This window comes from Vombatus ursinus, unplaced genomic scaffold, assembly GCF_900497805.2.
Source record: "Vombatus ursinus unplaced genomic scaffold, bare-nosed wombat genome assembly UNPS02014810.1, whole genome shotgun sequence".
Classification (NCBI taxonomy): Eukaryota; Metazoa; Chordata; class Mammalia; order Diprotodontia; family Vombatidae; genus Vombatus; species Vombatus ursinus.
This window is the reverse complement of record NW_020954588.1, coordinates 16,726,987-16,747,581: the sequence shown is the minus strand read 5'-3', so window position 1 is coordinate 16,747,581 and position 20,595 is coordinate 16,726,987. Positions and strand designations below refer to the sequence as shown.

The 20,595-nt window shown below is 38.4% G+C and overlaps 1 protein-coding gene across 1 annotated transcript in view; it reads right to left on the bottom strand.

Annotated features, from left to right (window-relative positions):
• Positions 1-2,500: 2,500 nt before the first annotated feature.
• The window catches only part of MED12L (mediator complex subunit 12 like), a 385,357-nt gene continuing 367,262 nt past the window's right edge, over positions 2,501-20,595 (bottom strand). Inside the window, exons 39-43 of the mRNA XM_027875724.1 lie at positions 17,970-18,202; positions 15,895-16,051; positions 12,232-12,366; positions 3,368-3,449; positions 2,501-2,577 (exon numbers count right to left, since the gene is read on the bottom strand). Coding sequence (XP_027731525.1) covers positions 2,525-2,577; positions 3,368-3,449; positions 12,232-12,366; positions 15,895-16,051; positions 17,970-18,202 — 660 coding nt within the window. The 3' untranslated portion in view covers positions 2,501-2,524. The remainder of the gene's footprint in view (positions 2,578-3,367; positions 3,450-12,231; positions 12,367-15,894; positions 16,052-17,969; positions 18,203-20,595) is intronic.

Genomic DNA, 20,595 nt, shown 5'->3' with positions numbered 1-20,595 from the left:
TTTGGGTTCTGTTTTGAAGAGGGATGAGGACTCTGTTCTTCAAACTAAGGAAATTTCCTCTCTCTGCCTCACCGTGGAAAATATGAGGATGCATCAATGGACATGCTAACAGGCTCTTACTTGGGGTTAAACACCAGCCATTTGAGTGCAAAATCTTGCATTTATTTAAAAAAAAAAGTCTTAGGATAGAGATTAATGGAGAAAAAAATGGTGGAGTGTGGGGCTTCTTCTGTTAGGTTTTTTTTTTTCTTCTTTTCTTTAGAACTCTTAGAACCAACATTTAGGAAACCTGATTTCTGGCCCTACTTTTATTACAAACATTCTACATGGTCTAAGAGTGATGGAATCCTTCAGTGATTTGGCTTCCTCAAATCTCCAATGGACATCAACATACTGATCTCTCTCAGGCTTTTCATGTGAGTTATAACTAATAAATTACTTGAAATAACTTCTGCAAAATATAAAGTGCTTACAAATGCTATGCGATTGTAACAATTATTCTAAAAAGAGTATTATTGTCATTTGCTCTTTGAGCTAGGCCAGAAAAAAAATATATATGTCCCCAAACACCTAAGAATGGCATTTTTAATGCCGTTGATTTCAAAGGGCAGAGGTAACAAAAAGAAAAACATAACTAACTAGGCATGAGAGTCACATTCCAGACATTTTGTCAATGTGGTGATGTTATTTGATTAACAAGTATATATTAATTGAACAGTTTCACTTAATGATGATCTTCGAAACAAAAAAGCTGAATTTTACAGACAGATATTCTGAAAAGAAAGACAAACTTAATTCAGGGATGACAATGGTCTTAATGTTTTGGCAAAGTTTTCCCCACCCCAGAGTAAATTGAGAATCTGTGGGCTGGAATGGAGTGTTTCACAGTGTACAAAGCAGTCCACATGAATGTTACCACGGCAAACGTAAGCAGATGTGAATCGGAGGTTGTTTGCATTTGTCAAAATGTGCAATGAGTCACTTGCCACAGAAAATACAAATCACCTAGAGAATGCATTTCAAAACAAAATCACCACCTACTGTGGAGTTAGTGGCATTCATGGGAAAATGCCGCTCTATGCAGTTTGCTCAGTATAGACATCTATTCACAGTATGTTTGACTATTGTACATGTAAAATCATATGGCAAAAGGAAAAAAAAATGAATGAATACAGACCAGGGAAAATATCCCCATATGTTTTTTAAATGCCCTGCAATTTTCACATTCAAAATTTGTGCATCTAATTCTAAAAAAATATCATATGGAATACTCTTAAGTTACACAAACTGATAATCATTTACTGTAATTTTTACTCTAATATGAGCAAATTACCACATACTTGAACAAAGTTAAAATAGTTATTATTTCTTTATAATAAATCTGATGTATAATTTACTTGTGCTTTTTTTGCACCAATTTATAAATACAGTATAGGCAATACGCAACCAAGACTGACACTAACGATAATAATTAAATTCAAAAGAGCAAATACTTACCATACAAAGGAAACAGCCAAGTATACCTTATGAGAGGGATAGCTTTGGGGGCCTTAGGGCCAGATTCTGGGGAAACTGTGCCATGCCTGAGCACTACAGAATCTCAGAACAGCTCTGAAGAACTTGCCTAGGATGGGGATAGGGACTTTTGTTAAGCCGGCAAAAGGGCTCTAGAGAGAAGAACCTGGAAAGTCATCTTGCCAGCTCAGGCATGAAATGTTAGTGATTCCATTGTGGTAAATCCAGGCCTTTAGAAATGGACACTTTGTCCATTTCTAAAGGCCTCCAATCAAGGAGATTTCCACTGAAAGTAATTTTAGAACACAGCTACTGCTAATGACATTTAAGAACCTCAGCCTGCAGCTTTGCCATTACTCCTAGGAAGTTTAAATATAAGAAGAAACTGTTTCAGCACCTTGTGACCACAAGGAAAGCGAGAGAAAAAAAATTCTGTCATTGAATCACAACAACAACAAAAAAAAGTTTATAAAGTGCTTATGAAATTACAAACGTTGAAAATTAATAGGTCTCAAAGAAATGTCCTTTTCACTGTTAAAGGATCTGAGAGGTGAGCACTTAATGAACAAGTCAGCCTGGATCTCAAAATCTGTCCCGCTTTCCTTTGAACAGTTTGGTCCAGTGCAGTTCCTCCCAAAATGCTTTGCCACTAATAAATAAAAATGTTAAGATCCAGCATTCTTCATTCTTTTTGAAATGCAAAGATTCAGAAAAGCACCAATTTCAAATGCTTCCCCACAAAACTCTTCTTGGAAGTTTGCCCAGATGAAGCAAACTCAGGTAATGATTTTAAAGCTGAATGCAACAAACCCAAACTAAGCCTCTTGCTGCTTTCTGTTAAAGCTTCACTCTAAACGTAGTACCAAAAAAAAAAAAAAAAAAAATCGAGGCAAAATGAAAAGAAACCATAGAAAAAAATGAGAATTTCTAAGAATAACTAGTGCATTGAATTGGATTTGCTATTCTTCAGTGCAAACGTCAAAGTAGGCGTCATTTCTGCGGCCACGTTTCAGAAGTGTGAAGGATGCCCATACGGAGTTACTCCTTGTTGTGGCTGACTACCTAAAGAGAAAAAAAAAATGAATCCTATAAAATTGCAGCTGGCTATGTACATGCAAATGAGTGGTGCACAGAAGTAAAAAGAAAATCATAAATGCAGATAAGTGAAAAAAAAAAGACTTAAGTAAATTCAAAGAAGTGGTAAAAAAAAAAATTTGGAAAACTATATGTGACCAAAGAGACCGGGGATTTTGCCAATCTTTTCTTTACCCTAGCATTTTTTTTTTTTTTGGTGAAGAGTTTAGTTTATTTTAACCCTGTGGAAAACAACAAGAAAATCTTAAAAATGTGTATTTTTAAAATAAGCTTTTTCAAAGCTAAGTAATAAATCCCTGAAACATCCACATTAAATTTTACCCATGGTAATTCCATATATTATATTTTTCATAAAAGCAGACAAACTGAAAAAAAAAGACACCCACTAAGTATTCTATAATCCAAAAAAAGAGGCAATTTTGTGACACCCCTTTTTTTTTCACTTGGTTGAGAAACCAATTTTAGCAACAGGAATAAAGCCCCCAAAAAACATATTCTCCAGATTAATTTTAAACAGTGTCGGAGTGTAAGTTATAATAGAAAGCAACATTTCCTCTCATGAAAACAGACACTGATTCAGTTTTCACTTTGTAAATGAAAACACCGATAGATACTTCTTCACTGAATGTAAGAGTGAGGAGACAGTAACTCCTACAATATAGACCAGGTCCAAACCAAAGGAGGGAATGATACTGCACCTCTTCCTCCCCATGTGAAGTCTAGGAGCTGGGTGTCCAAGGACAAGTGGAATACTCACTAGAAAGCTGTTTCTGAAGTTGTCGGACTAAGGCTGCTGTCTGTTGCTGCTGCTGTGTTTGTTGTAAGCCTTGCCTGGGAAACTGTAATCACAAAAGGAGATGAGTGTGAATGTTGGCTGGAGTAACTCCCAACACGGACCATCAGGGAAAACAAGAAACACACACGCACACGCACATACACATACATGCTCCTTCTCCAGGCTGTTTTCGACCAAAGCAAAATTCTTCACTCCAAATTAAAATGGAAACATAAGCATTACATACTGGGGACTGCATGAACAACGTATCGGTTTGGGTTTTAAAAGTGAAGATATGCCTTGGTGGAAGTTACACTGTCACTTTTTCTGTCTAGTGGACTTGCCAGTTGGTAAAACTACGCCCCTTGTCTATTTCACGTCCTTTTAAAAAGGACTGAAAATGTTCAGGGAGCTAGGATGCACTTGAGAACAGGAGGTACTGATTTTCTGTAAGCCATCTTATGCCATTCTATAATGGATGAGGCTTCTACTTTTATAGCTTTATATAGCTTCTGCTTTTTATATTATATCTAAATTAATTATTAAACTAGAAATGTGCCTTGGCAGCATTTGGGGTCCATGAACTTTCAAAAATATTTTGATAATTGCACTTTGTCATTTATATCCTTTGTAAATTTAAAAATGTTCTCAGAAAGGGTCCATAAGTGTCACCCGACTGCCAAAGGGGTTCACAACACATAAAATGTAAATAAGCCCTGGTGGAGAGGGTTCCTGATTTAAACAGATTGTGTTCAAAATGTTTGTTTCTAAGTCAACCGTTGGAACGTGGACTTCCTTTCCCCAAAAAAGCAGCGTTGAAGCAGTTAGCCAACAAATGCTTACTTAAAGTTGTTAATGGAGCTGAGCTAAAGTTGCTTATCTGGTAAGATGGGAATGGGGCGATCTTATGATTTTTGCAGGAAGGAGATGAAGAGAAGAGCAAGAATTCTCTTCTGTTTTCATGGGCATAGGGCCAGCTCTAGACAAAACAATGAAATGGGCAAAGTTTGTCTTTGGCATTTTCCTGTCTTCTCTCTCCCTGACTTCTCTCCTGAGCTCCAAACTCACATCTGTAACTGCCTAAAGAATTTCTCGACCTGGATATTTCTCTAGTGCCTCAAACTCAACATGTCCAAAAGTGTGCTCATATTGTCTACTGGATCTAAGAGTTAGAGTTGGAAGGGACCTCAGAGTTTAAACCCCTCATTTCATAGATGAGGAAATTGAAGCCCAGGGATGTTATCATTTGCTCAAGGTCTTGGGGGCAGGTGACATCACAGGCAGGATCTAAACCCAGATCTTCTGAGTTTAGAGCCAATGTGTTCTTCCCCCCTGTATCCACGCTTCTTTTTCTCTATTTCTGCTTGGGATATCACCTCTCACTTAGTCTCCCATGTTTAAAACCTTAGCATTGACTTGTTCCTTTCCTTCATAGAATCATGAGTTGAGGCCCTGAGACACCATCTAATCCAACTGATATGAACAAGAAAATGTTTTGTTTTGTTTTGTTTTCAATTGAAGGCATGTTGTGCTTATGGACTTATGATGATCAAGAATGACTGAAGAAAATACTGTGCCAATCGTGGCAAATAAAAGAGGTTCAAATATGTTGCCATGGTGATGATTAATACAACCTGCTATGAATCCATAGAACATTAGAGGGTTGAGTTCAAATCCGGGCTCTGACACTTACTAGCTGTGTGGCCCTGGGCCTCTATCTCTCTGAGCCTCAGTGTCCTCATCTGTAAAAAAAAGGTACAATAATACTTTCACTACCTACCTCACTGGATTGTTGGGAGGAAAGTGTTTTGTAAATTTTAAGGCATCCCATAAATGTGTCTTCTTTAAAAAAGGTGAGAGAAAAAATATAGTATGTAATTATTGAGCTTTCTACAAAGACATTTTACACAATGAAGCAATTTTAAATTCATATCTCAGCACAATGACAGATAGACAAATGTGGCATGTAGACAAATTATCGGAGGCTTTTATTCTAAGAAGTCAGTCACCTAAAGTTAAAACAAAAAGGAATACACCTAAGTCTTGATTAATGGGAATAATAACACATGTATTTGAATTGACACTATTTGAAGTTATAATTATGTAAAACATGGCAACCTGTTCTAACCCAATGGAATGTGGAATGAATTCAAATAATGTGACCATTCCAGGGAATTTATTCCTCATACAAATTGGAACCTAGCTATAATGTGACTCCTAGTCCTACATTAATCTTTCCAATCAGATATTACTCAGTGAAATTCTAAACTGCCCAACCTAGCCCAGGTCATTATGTAAAGCAGTAAGAAGAAGCTAGCAGTCAGGATCAATCAATAAGCATTTATAATAACTGCCTACTATGTGTTAGGAACTGGTGATATAATTACAAAAGTAAGACTGTCCCAGCCTTCAAGGAATTTACATTCTCCTGGGGGAATACAATACATTCACAGATAAGTAAATACAAGATATATACAGAATAATTATATGATTAGGAGGGCATCAACAACTGGGGGGTTATCACATCACACTTATTAGATTGGTCAACATGACAAAACAGGAAAATGATAAATGTTGGAGAAGATGTGGGAAAATTGGAACACTAATGCACTGTGGGTGGAGTTGTGAACTGATCCAACCATTCTGGAGAGCAATTTGGAACTATGCCCAAAGAGCTATACTCTTTGATCCAGCAACAGTACTTCTAGGGCTATATCTCAAAGAGATCAAACAAATGGGAAAAGGACCCTCACATGTACAAAAATATTCACAGCAGCTCTTTTTGTGGTGGCAAAGAATTGGAGATTGAGCGGATACCCATCAATTGGGTAATGGCTGAGCAGGTTGTGGTATATGAATGTAATGGAATACTATTGTGCTATAAGAAATGATGAACAGGTAGACTTCAGAAAAATCTGGAAAGACTTGTAAGGTGTGATGCTGAGTGAAGTGAGCAGAACCAAGAGAACACTGTACACAGTAACAGCCATGTTGTGCGATGACTAACATTGATAAACTTAACCCTTCCCAGCAATACCAGGATCTAAGACATCTCCAAAGGCCTCGTGATGGAAAATGCTATCCACATCCAGAAAAAGAACTATGCAATCTGAATGCAGATCGAAGCATACCATTTGCTTTCTCTCTCTCTCTTTTTTTTTGGTTGTCACTGTTTATTCTTTCTTGTAGTTCCTCCCATTTGTTCTAATTCTTTACAACGACACTAATGTGAAAATATGTTTAATATGAACGTAGATGTAGAGCCTATATCAGATTGCACACCATTTTGGGGAGGGGGGAGGTGAGGAAGGGGAAGAAAATTTAGAACTCAAAATCTTATAGAAGTGAATGATGAAAACTAAAATAAATTAATTAATAAAAAAAACTGGGGGAATTGAGAAAGATCTCTTGAAGGAAGTAGTATTTGAACTGAACCCCGAAGGGAGTGAGAGGTCCCAAGAGCCAGCCATGAAGAGGGGGAGGATTCAGGCCTGGGCTTTGACCTATGCAAAGGTGAAAAGGTGGAAGAGTGAATGTCACAAAGGAGAAATAACAACATGGCCAGCATGGCTGTAGCAAATAATAAGTAATTAGCCTGGAAAGACAGACTAGAGGCAGCTCAGGAAGGGCTTGAAACATTCAACAGTAGCATTTGTATTTTCTCCTAAAGGCAATGGAGACCAATGGAGCTTCTTGAGCTGAAGAATGACGTTGGAGCAATAGATAATGAACATCTAGATTAGGGGGGTTGTGAGGTGAACAGAAACAGGTGAATTCTAAAGAAGGTGGAATCTCAAGACTTGACAACTCACTGAACACAGGGAATGGGGCTAAGAGTTGAGGAAGACTCCTAGGTGGCAAACCCAGGTAACTGAGAGAACAGCGGTATCCCTGATTAAAAAAACAAAACAAGACACGGAGAAGTCAAATTAGAAGCAAGGTTATGTTGAGTGAAAAAGCAATGAGTTCTGTTTGGGGCATGTTGAGTTTCAGACGAATGTAGGATAATCAGGTGGAGCTGCTACAGGGGTATGGAACTAGAGTTCAAGAGAGAGCTGAGGCCTTGATAGAGAAATATGGGAGTCAACTGCACAAAGATGGTTCCCTGGAAGCTAATGAAACCATTAAGAGAGTGCAAACAGAGAAGAGGAGAGGGTCCTAAGACACTAGCAGGTGGGACTTGGGTGATGAACCCACAAAGGAGATACAGAAGGATGGTAACACCAGTCCTACTATGATTTCTTACTCCTTTTCTTACTAGATGATCTTCTGTATTTTTTGGAAAATACAGTGTTGTTTTTTTTTAAGCTTCCAAGATATTTTCAGCTCCAACAAAGGGGCTGGAGGATCCAGTGATTACCCCAGGGAAACACCAATCCTCAGTAAGCGTTTGCTGGTTACTTTTTTCTAAGCCTTTGAAGAACAAAGGGCTAACCTTAAGAGTGAGGAAGACCTGAAATCTACTCCTGTCTCTGGCATGTTGAGGGTTATTCAACTCATTTCAGGGCCTTAGACAATTCAATTAGACTCCCAAGTTACAGATGAAATGTCAACCTGCACCAGTGGTAGGAATATCCATGTAGGGAGTTCCCTCATGCCAATTATATCACAGGTCTAGAATCTCCCTGAAAAAAAGGTTTAAAAAAAAAACGATCATTTGACGTTAGGGCTACACTCTCTTATAGTCAATAATAAGTCAATTGTTAGATCAGAACTAAAACAATTCCATGACTGAATTCTGTCACTAGTAAGGTATTTTCCAAGAATGATAAACGGCATAGGTACAGAGCAAGGATTCCACTATTTTCTCCAATGCTCCCTACTTATGCCTGTTCTGAAGTTATTACTAGTTAATTCCTCTAATAGAAGGTGCACAGTAGGGCGGAAGGAATCTCAGCTTGGCAGGTGTGGACTTTGATTTCCTTTTTAAAAAGATGGGGTTGGGATAGATGAATTACTAAGGTAGCTTTGGTCTCAAAAAACCTTAATTCTATGAAATACTTAGACAAAGGACTCCATCTTTGTTGTGCTTATTTTAAATTCATATCAAGAAAAACTTCCTGGAAAACGGAATCAAGGCAGTTGTCCCCATATTCATCTTGAAGCTACCAGGCTACACCAGGCAGTGATTTAAGAGAAAAGACAACAGGGAAAGACAGTGCCTCTATAAGCAGGTGCTTCCAAAGATCTGAGGTTCAAACGCATCTGTCTGCTTGGCACACCTTCTTCCACCATCACCAAAGCAAAGCAGTGAAACTGTACTTCTCCCATTCTACATATTGATTACTTTTTTCGGCTAGTGCCGATGTGGGAATTTGCTAGACTGTACATATCTATTACAAGGGATCTGATTTTTTTTCTTTCCTTTTCCACAGAGGATAGCATGGTAGGGAGAAAAAGAATCTATTTTTGTTAGTTGAAAAAAATTAAATTAAATTTTTAAAAATGCAGGCTAAATTTTATCATGAGTTACCAGTTTGCTCATAGGTCTATAGGCAGGCACAAAGGGAGGTCTCCACTGGTCTAGGAACTCAATCTTTCTCTAAGGCAGCTCAGCCAGAATGACTAACTGACAAGTCCTCAGAACCAATGGATTGATGGTCTAGATTCTAGAAAGACTATATTTCTATGATGATCTGGATGTAATTGCTTTTCTTATTGGGGAAAAGAAACCTTTATTCAAATGACATAGCAGGGGCATCATTTCTTCCTTTTGCTCCAGGAAACCTAATCATCTGATTTTATTAGCTGATCCCTTTCCCCCCCAACTCCCACCACAAGCCTACCGGAAACAAATAATTTGAGCAGAATAGAAAGCAAGGCTTTCAGTTCTTTCCTTTCCAAAAGGAAGATGATAATGCCTACCCTCTTCTCACCCCCTTAGAAATTCTAAAAAATGTGACTGTTGACGATTATCTGTAAAGCACTTGAAGAAAAGTGTGAGACTCTGGTATGTGACATGTTTGTATCTGATTAAAGGTTAATGCATCGTTCATTAAAAAAATCTTAAATGGGGGTAAATACAAATATCTGAACAGATCAAGTGCAATCTTGGATACCCTGTATAATTAAACCTGGAATTCTAATCACTAGTCTTTTGAAAAATCCCAGTTTTTGAACTGTCTTTTGCCATGTTTTCCCAGGTTACTAGCTAAGGCAGCATGGGTTTAAGATGAAAAGAAAGAACACAGCAGGAAGGGTATAAACATGATTTTCTTAAATCCTGGCTGGAGTTCTAAGGAAAGTCCATTCTCTGTTTACAGATGGAGTCAGCAGCTAACCCAAAAACTTTAAAGTTTTAAATACACTTTCAATTCCAGAGGGTAACTGAAGCCAAAGACCACAGACACCAGAATCTTATTTAAGAGCAAAGAGAATTCGATCTTAAATTCCAGATGCTTTTTTATAGCATCCAAACTACTTAGGTTAGTAAATAACAAAAAAGGCATTAATGTGTGGTCACCACGAGCTCCAATATGTAAACTTGGGTTTTCTTGGTCTACCTTCAGTAGAAAGGTACTACATTTCTACCAGCTATCAAAGCAGGGGCTTCCTTTTAAGTTCATTTGGCTAGCTTAGTATAATGATACTTTATCTGTCTGCCTTTCTATCTGGCCAGTCCCATGTTGGAAAAGAAGTACATTTGTGCAGGGTTCCAGATGTCCCCGGTGGTTCCAATGACAATCTGCAGAACCAGCATCTCAACATAAGCTGAGACCTTGGCAGCAGTAACTAACTAACTAACTAATAACTAATACCGAGTTTTAAAGGGTACAAAGTACTTTGCATTCATTATTTCACTTGAGACTCATTGAAACTGTAGGGTAGGTGCTGCAGGCATCATTATCTCCATTTTAGAGATGAAATGAGAAGATATTTGTGATTAATAAGTGATTAATTAGCACAGGGCCTGGCACGGAGTAAGCTCTTAATAGATGTTTATTCCCTTCCTTTCTCTTTCCGAGGAGAAGGAACTGAAGGACAAAGAAATTGTGAGTTGATTAGAGGAGGGCTTTGAACTTAGTTCTCCCCTCATAAGCAACAGGGCAGAGACAGTTCCAATTTTCCATATCCTTCTCATTCACCTCCTTAAGGAAGCCTACTAGCATTTTAGGATATGGATCAGTATAGGACCTTGGAGGTCATCTATGCCAATAGTTTTGAACCTTTTTTGTGTCACGGACCCCTTGGGTAGCCTGATAAAATCTATGGATCCCTTCTCAGAATTATGTTTTTAAATGTACAAAAGGAAAAAAAAATAAGAAAAGAAACCAGTTATATTCAGATGACTCTATCCATCTACCTATCCCTCTACCCATTCATCATCATCATCTGTCAGGTATGTATGTATGTATGATATCTGTCATATCTATATATCTATGCATCATCCTTATCTGTCTACCCACCCACCCACTATTGTTATTCATCCCTCTATCTATTTATCCATCCATCTTTCTATCAAAAGTTTAGAGGATTTCAGATTAAGAAAGTAGTTCAACCTCTTCTCTTTTTTACAGATGAAGATATTGAGCTCCAGAGAAGTTAAGTATTATCCAAACCAACATAGATAAACAGTAGAGCTGGGATTCCAACCCAAGTCTTCTGACTTCAAATCCATTTCTTTTTCTACTCCATTGCTATGGTTCACAATTCCTGACATCCCAGAGCAGTTGTGTCAAATCCAAATAGAAATGGGGCCACTAAACCATTCGTTGGCAGCATTTTGATATAGAAAATCACATATTAACATTATCTGTGTTCTTACATATTTTTGTTTATTTTGTTACACGTTTCTCAATTACATTTTAATTTGGTTCCTGGCACTTGCATGGGCATGTTTGATACCTCTGTCCTAGAGCACTTATTACCTGTAGCATTAATTTGGTACCTAGTCACATATTGCTTGCATTATTATTGAACAATACTTATTTACTTTAATTTTTAAAAAACATTTTTATTACATATTTTGTTCATATGTGCTCTCAATTTCCAAATACGCCTCTCTAAAAATTTAGGGTACATATCAGATTTCTTCCAGCTTTCCTCTCTTTTATTATCACAAAATCTAAGGTGGAATGGTCACTTCTTTCCCAGGGTTCCAAATGTCTTTCAATGCATTACTTCTTGGTCTGAATCAGATTCAGAAATAGCACCACCTTTTCCTGTTTTCTTTAACTTCTTGAAGTGCTAAATTGCCATTAAAGCAAGCCAATATTTTATGAGTCATAAAAAAAGTGAGGGAGGAAGAGGGAATGGGAGAGGAAAGAAAGGGGGACAGGAAAGAAAGGGAGAAAGAAAGAAAAGAGGGAGAGAAAAAGAGGACAGGGATAAAGGATAGAAGAGAAAGGGACGACAGTGAAAAGAAAGAGGGAAAGAGGAAAAGAGAAGAAGGGAAGGGAAAGTAGAAGAGAGGAGAAAGAGGGAGAGAATGGAAAGGAAGAGACAAAAGGGAGGGGGGAAAGAAGAGAAAGGGAGAAGAAAAAAGAAGGGAGGAAAGAAAAAGGGAGGGAAAAGTACAAGAAAGAAGGAAGGGGAGAAGAGATGGGAAGAGTGAAAGAAGGGGAGGGAGAAAGGAGAGGAAGGGGGAAGAAGGGAGCAGGAGGGAAGGTTAAGTTGCAGAAGATATCTAGATAAGTGAAACCTCCATGTCTTCTATGCCAGACTTTTGACCTTTCCAAATAGACTTCTCATCTCTTTCCTCCTTTTGTCTAGGAGGGCTGCAGTATAGTTCTACAACAATATTACTCCTAAAGTCCATGTACCTAACGGTGCCTTTTATATGTCACATGAACGTGTAAAAGCCCCCCACCCTAAACACATCCATGTTCTTCAACAAATCTTCTTACCAAAGGTTGCTGTGGCTGCATTGCTTGGAGTCCCAGTGCCTGCTGACCCTGAGGCTGCGGTTGCTGCTGCTGCTGCTGCTGCTGCTGCGGCTGTGACTGCGGTTGCTGCTGCTGCTGCTGCTGGGGCTGCTGCTGCTGCTGCTGTTGGGGCTGCTGCTGTTGCTGCTGCTGCTGTTGCTGCTGTAACTGAAGAAAAAACTGATCAACATCTAAATACCTCACAAAGACTTGCCATCCTTAAATTCAGTATAAAGCCTATAAAGTGACTGGTTAGTTTCTCTGACTCAACACAACAGAGTTTATTCCCTCCCCTAACTTCTCAGTGAAATCCTACCGATTCTTCAAAGCTCAGCTCAGGGACCCACCAATCCATGAAGACTTCTTGGTTCACAAATTTCTTTCTTTTTTAAAAGTAAGGTATTCAGTAGGGAGAGGAACCCATTCCCCCCGAGTCAACCCATTCTCCCTTTGGATATTGATGATTAACAGGAAATTCTGCAGTGAATCAAGCTGAAATCTCTCTCTGTGAATCCCACCCATCACTCCCCAATTCTTGGATACCGTCATTAAAATGTCTTTTTTCTCAAATACCTTATGAGATGAGTGGTGCCATTATTGTGAAAACGGCCTCAGAGTAGTGAGGTGATTTGCCTTTGGTCAAACAGCTAGGGTGAGAACTGGAAACCAAATACCCTGACTTCAAATCCAGGGCTCACTCTATAAACCTCTTGACTTAAACCTGACATCAAAGGTCTCTTTTTTTAGTCTTCTCTCACTCTTCTTCTGTTCTGCCCCGTCCTCCCCTACAATTTCCTTGTCCTCTTAGTTTCCTGCCTAGTGTCTAGTTCAGGAAAGGCTTAGCCTAATAAGGAACTGAGACCCATGGAAGAGCTGTCTGAGTCCTGATATTAGGGGTGAGGACAAGGGAAAGGGTTGAGATGTTTCATTGTTTCCCCAAAGGACTCACTCCCATGGCTAATCCCAAGACAGTCATTCTAAGGCTTAAATACTTTTGGGTTGACTGGTAGATTTCATACCACCCCTCCCTCCACAATGCGGATGATATATTCTATTGTGAAGACTTTGAAGTTATTTAAAACTTGCCTATAAAGTGACCCAAGCTCCCAGAAAAGGAGGGGAAATAACACTTAAGACATAAAGATCTAAGATGGCCTAGATCCAGACTGCCCTCAATGGTGACACTGCCAATGGCAATGGACCTTAGGAGGACACCCAACCTTGACCAATCCAACAGAGTCCCTAGATTAGTTTCCTGACCTATTGTTGCTGTAATAAGAATTAATATGTTGTGCATAGTGTAGTCAGTGTAAAAAGGATTGCAAATCTCCAAAAAACATACTCTAAGATTTAGGGGAGAAGGTCTAAAAAAAAGTCACCCTCTGAAACTGAAATTAATAAACACCAACATATAATGAATATACTAAAAAACAAATTAGATTCTTATTGGTTGGGGAATGGCTAAACAAACTGTGGTACATGAATGAAATGGAATATTACTGTGCTATACAAAAATAATGGATATGATGAATATAGAGAAGCATGGAAAAGCTTAGGTAAACAGATGCAAAGGGAAGTGTGAAGAACCAAAAAAATAACATACCCAACACTACTACAACAATGTAAACGGAAAGACCAATAACTACAAAATGATAAAATAAAATAAATATTGCAAGATTACCAAGTACAAGCTTGATTCCAAAGAAGAAATATGAGAAGAAACTTCCCCCATTCCTCTGCAGAAGGGAGAAGGGAGAAAGAGAGGAGTCCTTTGCAGGAGTCCAAAGGCATAGGACACATATGTCAGATTTTTAAAAATGTATTGATTGCTGAGTTTTTTTTCTTCTTTCTTTTTCTTTTAAAATTTATTGGTTATAAGAGGCAGCTCTCTGTGAGGGATGAGGGGAAGGGATTAGATTACAGAAGGAAATTTAAATGATAAAAACAAACAAAAAAAGCTATTAAAATTTTATTTTAAGAAAAACCCTTAAAAATAAAGTAAATAAGATTCAGCAGCTAAAGTACTTACAAGATTTATCAATAAATTGCTTAGACTACCAGCTTTTTTTTCCTGCCCAAATTTCAACAAATGATCAGTGTTTCCAAAAGTCCACCAAGGAGGCTCCAATTTAAGTGTAATTAATAAGATAAACTGAAATTTCTTTTATTGTAGCAAGCTTATCCTGAAGAAATTTTGTGATAACAAAGAGGTAATGGTCAACATGGTACCTCAAAAAACAAAAACAAATAAGAATCGGAAAATTAGAATCTTTCAATGTGTATCTGATGAAAAAGACTCAATATCAGGCAAACAAAATGACCCTAGGTGGGTATACACTATTATTATCTAGTGGCACAGAAACAATGCCTGTAATTCTTGCAGGAATACTGTAGAGATATTTACAGACAAGCAATCAGGGATCAAGAAAGACATCCTATAGGAGATGGTACCTAAGCTAAGGATGGAAGAAAGCTAAGGATGCTCAGTGCTGGAGGTAAGGAGGAAGTGAATTCCAGCCCCGGTAGACAGTCTGTACAAAGTCATGGAGACAGAAGGGATGAACGAAGGCCAGTCTGACGTAAACAGAGAGCTCGTGAAGGGGTGTTCCCTAAGAAGCCTGGACAAGCAGAAGGCTGGATTGCCAAACTGATGGATTTCTATTTTCTCCCTAAAGTCTGAACGTGCAACTTTCTTGTTCTGATTTAATGACCATGATACACTTTTTTTTTTCATTACAAATTCAATTTCCTGGATATTTTGATATGAGAATGGGGTATGACACACATGAGGACTCCAGTACCCTGTTTATAATTTGCCCTCCCACCTCCCCATTTAAAATGAATAATCTGGCATCCTGGTTGATAAATCAAGGTCATACAATCATAAATCTAGAACTGTAAGGGACTCCAAAGGTCATCAAGCCCAAATTTTTTTTGGAAATTGGTCTGTAATTTTCTTTCTCTGTTCTCGCTTTTCCTGGTTTAGGTATCAGCACCGTTGAAAATGAAGTATTTAATGTGAAACAATTCTCCAGATTGGCCCTGGAAAGCTAATAATTAGGTTTTGGTTTTTTTTTTTTAGAAATGTGCCCAGCTGAGGATAAGACCTTGGTGGCACCCTTTACACATACCCCTAATTCCTCAAGACAGTAGAGTCACTATGAGGCATACCCTGGAAAAAAATCTATCCTTTCCTTAATTTTTACATAAAAGGCAGCTAGGTAGGATAATAAATAGAGTGCTAGACTTGGAGTCAGGGAGAGCTGAGTTCAAATACTCCCTTAGACACTAATTTTTTAGCTATATGTCTGTAGGCAAATCACTTAATCTCTCAGTCTCAGTTCCCCCATCTATAAAATGGGGATAATAATGGCACCTACCTCCCAGGGTGGTTGTGAGATTCAAATGAGGTAGCACATGTGAAGTGCTTTGCAAATCTTAAAGCACTATATAAATATCAGTTATTATTATTATTGATAGGCAACAGCACAGGAAGAAAGAGTTACTCTTAACTCAGTTGTAACTACACTGTGTTGCAGAGATACAAACATTCCTAGAAGCTTGTTACTTTGTATATAGCAACAGCATTAACAGCAGCAGGATTGTGTACTGACTATCTGTTTCGCTTATCGCATGATCCCCCACCTGAAGGAGCCTCTGTTGTCTGATTTGCTGCTGTCTCTGTCTCATCTGGTCCTGAGGCAACGGCACAGAATTGAGGTTTGGGTGGGGCGTAGTGGTCAGTACGGCATCCAGTCCCCCGCCAACCAAAGGACTTTGTTGTAAAGGTTGATGGGTCAGTCTGGAAAGTGAAAACAAATTTGACATCCCTTCTTCTTCAAACACAAATAGCTCTGAATCCTCAGGATTTCAAATGTATTAGATGAAAACATCTGGTGTTACAATAGGAATATCCCATGATTTTACTAACAGATTCAAGTGAAGTCATAACTATAAGGTGACTGTTGTAACATGGGGAAATGGGAGGAAGGGAGTTAACCTTTTTTTGTGTCATGGACCCCACCGGCAGCCTTGGGAAGTCTATGGACCTGTCTCTTCTTCTGAGAATAATGTTTTTAAATGTACAAAATAAAATACAGAAAAAAACTCAAAATAAAATACAGGACTTAGTAATAATAATGTATTTTTACATTATTATAATGTTAATTAAAATATTATAGGATTACAATAGAAAGCAATTATATTAAAATACACTTATTAAAATAAAAAAAGAGACAATTTTATAGAACTGAGGAATCTGGTCTGTGTTCTCAAGATGAAGATCCCTTACTCTGAAAAAAATAAGGCTTTATAATTAAATCTAATCAATACAGCAAGTGTTGTATTTTGCACTTAGAATAACTACATAATTTCTTCCACTAAGCAGCTTGTGAAATGAAAGTTCAGAGCTCAAGAAATAGATCCTTGAAAAATCAAATTATTATTTTTCAAATGAATAATTTTTTTTATCTGCCAACTAATAATTCTGTAAGCATGGCTTATTTAAAAAAAATCTTTGAAATGTTCATACTCTGTTAGAAGCCACTTTATGAAGTACTTGATCATAAACAATTGATCAAAACAGTGGAGTTTTTAATACTACCCATTATAGGTGGGAAATTCTTCACAAGGAAGATCTAACTTTGGACATTGTCCAAGGGGTTTTATTAATGGAAGTAATGTAAAGACCTCGCAATACCGCTTCAATGAAAAAGAAAATCTCAGATGGGGGCTCCTAGGTCAAAGCAATCACAAATTGATAAGGTACCATGATCACAAACACTACCACAGTCTTACTCAAACTCATGGCCTTGTATCTCCCAACAAGCTATAACATAATGGGGCACTGCTTCCCAAGTCAATAATAATCCTCCACTATCAGCTAGTACTTCATCAAAAGCAAGACCACTATGGACTAAGTTAGCCATGTTTTACACTTCAAGCACCTCTAACACCACCACTACTACCAATTCTATACCCTACTTTGGGCTAGATAAGTTATGTTCATTTTAAATTAAGTTTGAAAGAATGTAAATTCCTTAAGGCAGGGACTGCCTTTCTTTTTAATTGTCTTTAGATCCCCAGTATAATAGCACAGTGCCTAGTATACAGCAATTACATAATAAATGTTGTTGCTTTGCCTTAAAAGCTATAAATCAAGACGAGAGACGTCAACTAAAAAAAAAAACTACTTATTCTGAGGAGGGGGTGTCAGTTTCCTAATCTATAACTAACCATTATGATGTAAAAATACAATCCTATTTATACGGTACCTCAAAGTTAGAAAAGTATTTTTTCACAACTAGTGAGATAGACAGTATATCATCACCCATTGTACAGAATGAGGAAACTGACTGACTTTTCTGGGGACTTTCTCATATTACTTTATACTTTTCTAACTGTACAAGTACTGGCTAGCCCCAGAGAATGTAGGTTCCTTGGCGGTTTTTGTTTTTGTGTTTGCAGAGACGACATGGTGCAGAGCAGAGAGCAGGCACTGAAACGTCCGCTGGTGACCTCTACAGTTGGTCACAGACCTGGGAAGGGGCAGATGAGGAACTTGGAAGCTCCAAAGAATCACGTCCAAAGACTCTGTCTAGGACTAAATAGTTTCTAAGGTCCCTCCATACGAGACAACAGGTATAAATTGCTGGACCGAGTGAAAAGCCACATGACGTAAGCAGCCGTCCTCTTCATCAGTGTGGCGACCTAAGCCTCACCTCTGAGATCCTGGCAGAGGCTGAAGGTAGGCGGCAGCGGCAGCCTGCTGCTGAATATACCCGCTTGGTGGGGGCTGCTGCTGCATCTGCCGAAGCCTCTCCATCAGAGCTGGATTGGAATGTGCGGCTGGGTACGTTCTCGGGTTGTAGCCGGGGGACAGGACCACGCCGCTGGCCTGCTGCGGCTGGAGAGGCATCTGAGAACTGTACATGGTATATCCGTGGGGCACAGCCTGTAAGGAAAATAATCCCCCGCGGTAAAAGGACAACCCCAGTTTTAGTTTCAGGAAAATATAGGGAGAAATATAAATATAGGAAGAAAAACACGGGACCATAAGTCCAGATCTGGGAGATCAGATCTCAGAGACCACCTAGTCTAACCCTCTCATTCTAATAATAAGTTAGCACGTGCACAGAACTTTAGGATATGCAACGCGCTTTACATACATTATCTCATCTGATCCTCACAACAACCCGGGGAGGTAGGTGCCATTATCATCCTCATTTTACAGATAAGGAAACTGAGGAAGATAGAGGTCAAGTTATTTGCTCAGGGTCACATCATGGCTAGTAAGCATCTGGGGCCAGATTGGAATTCAGGACTTACTTCTGACTTCAGGTCCAGTGCTCTATTTACTATGTCACCTAGTTGCCTCTAATTAACAAATGAGGAAACTGAGGCCCAGAGGCCTAAGTAACTTGTCCAAGAACATACAGATAGTGAGAGAGGTGGGATCTGAACCCAGACCCAAGCCCCTTTCTGCTGTACCTTTATGCAACGTCGATTATATGTTGATGCATTTAAGGCCCTGAATAATCTGCTTCTAAACTCCTTTTTTTTCAGTCTTTTCTCATTTGTCTCTTACTCCCATACCTTATACTCTGGCCCAAGTGGACTACTCAGCTTCTCCTAATGTGGCAGGAGATTTCTGTCCCAACCCCTTACCCTCTCTGGTTGAAATCTAACTATCCTTTAAGACCCAAATTAAATGCCTTTTCTGATTCCACTGCTTCCACCCCACCAGCTGGAAATAATCACTTTTTGCTCTTAGTTCTAATAGGACTGATCACATACTATTATTGAATTATTATTCAATATTAGTATTTTTCAATTAATATTATTTAATTATTATTGAATTATTGAATATTATAACTATTGAATTATAGATAATCTATGTGCCTCACTTCCCTTTCTACAACAAGAGATCTCTGTGGGGAAAAGATGTGTGCCATTAATCTCTAATCTCTGTATCCCTCTGACTGTCTAATATGGCACCTTGAACACAGAAGGGGCTCAATTAATGTTTAAAATGATAGGATTTTTTTTTTTTAGAACAAGAGGAGACATGAGATCATAGTTCCATTTTAAAGATGAGAAAACTGAGACTGAGAGAGATTAAGTGACTTGTTGAAAGGAGGTCGTTAGTGGCCAAGTCAGAATTTGTGCCCAGGTCTTTAGACTCCAAATTAAAATATTCTTTCTATTGTATCACATATGATGAATGAATGAAAAAATGAATGAGGCAACAGAACAGGGAAGTGATCAGAGTAAAATAAATTAGTCAAGGAAAATTTTTTGAAAGAAGAGGTAAAATGGAAAGGAGGTAATGGAACTAGACTTATGAAAAAGATTATTTTCTAAACAATTTTTAGCATAAACCTAACATCAAATAAAATGAACCTTCTAATCAGGCCTGCACAAAAAGCTAGGAATCTCTTTTTGTATATCTTGCTTTATATAATAAATTCAACATGTAGCTGGGGGGTTTTCTTTCCTCCCTTCTTTTCTTCTTTCCTTCCTTCTTTCCCTTTTTCTCTCCCTCCTTCACTCCTTACCTCTTTCCTTCTTTTTTTTCTTTAAAGGCAATTGGGATTAAGTGACTTGCCCAGGGTCACACAGCTAGTAAGTGTCTAGTGTTTGGTCTGAGGCCAGATTTGAAGGCCCTGACTTCAGGGCCAGTGCTCTATCCACTATGCCACCTAGCTGCCCCTACTTCTTTCCTTCTGTCCCTCCTCCCTACCTCCCCTTTTCCTCCCCCCCCCAAAAAAAACAAAAAGAAAAAAAAAACCTACTAGCAAATATATATGTATACTTGAACAAAACCAGTTCCTGCATTGGCTATGATCATATGTATTACTCTGCATCCTGGGTCCATCATCGCTCTGTCAAGATGTGGGTAGCATGCTTCATCATCAATTAATTGGAGGAATATTTTAAGCAGAAGCATATCATGAGTAAAGGCATGAAAGGGGGAAAAAAGGCCGTAGTGGTAGGTAGGATGGAAAGGGATAATGATTGGACTAGATTGGTTGGGTAGGAGAAACCATGAAAAATAAAGTTGGATAAATAAGGTGGGGCCAGGTGCTGTCTGACGTTATGTATTGACCTTAGACAAGCATTTTAACCTTTCTGCATTTAATGAATCATAGATCTAATGGAGGTTTAATTAGGAAGGGCACTGATTACTGATTTCATTTAGTAAATATGCATCTTAGACATTATCAAAACTGATTACAATCAGTACGGTAGAAAATGTAATAGATTTGGTGTGAGAGGACCTGGGTTTGAGATCCAATTATGTCATTACTAGCTTTGGGAACCTTAGCAAGGCTCTCTGAAATTCAG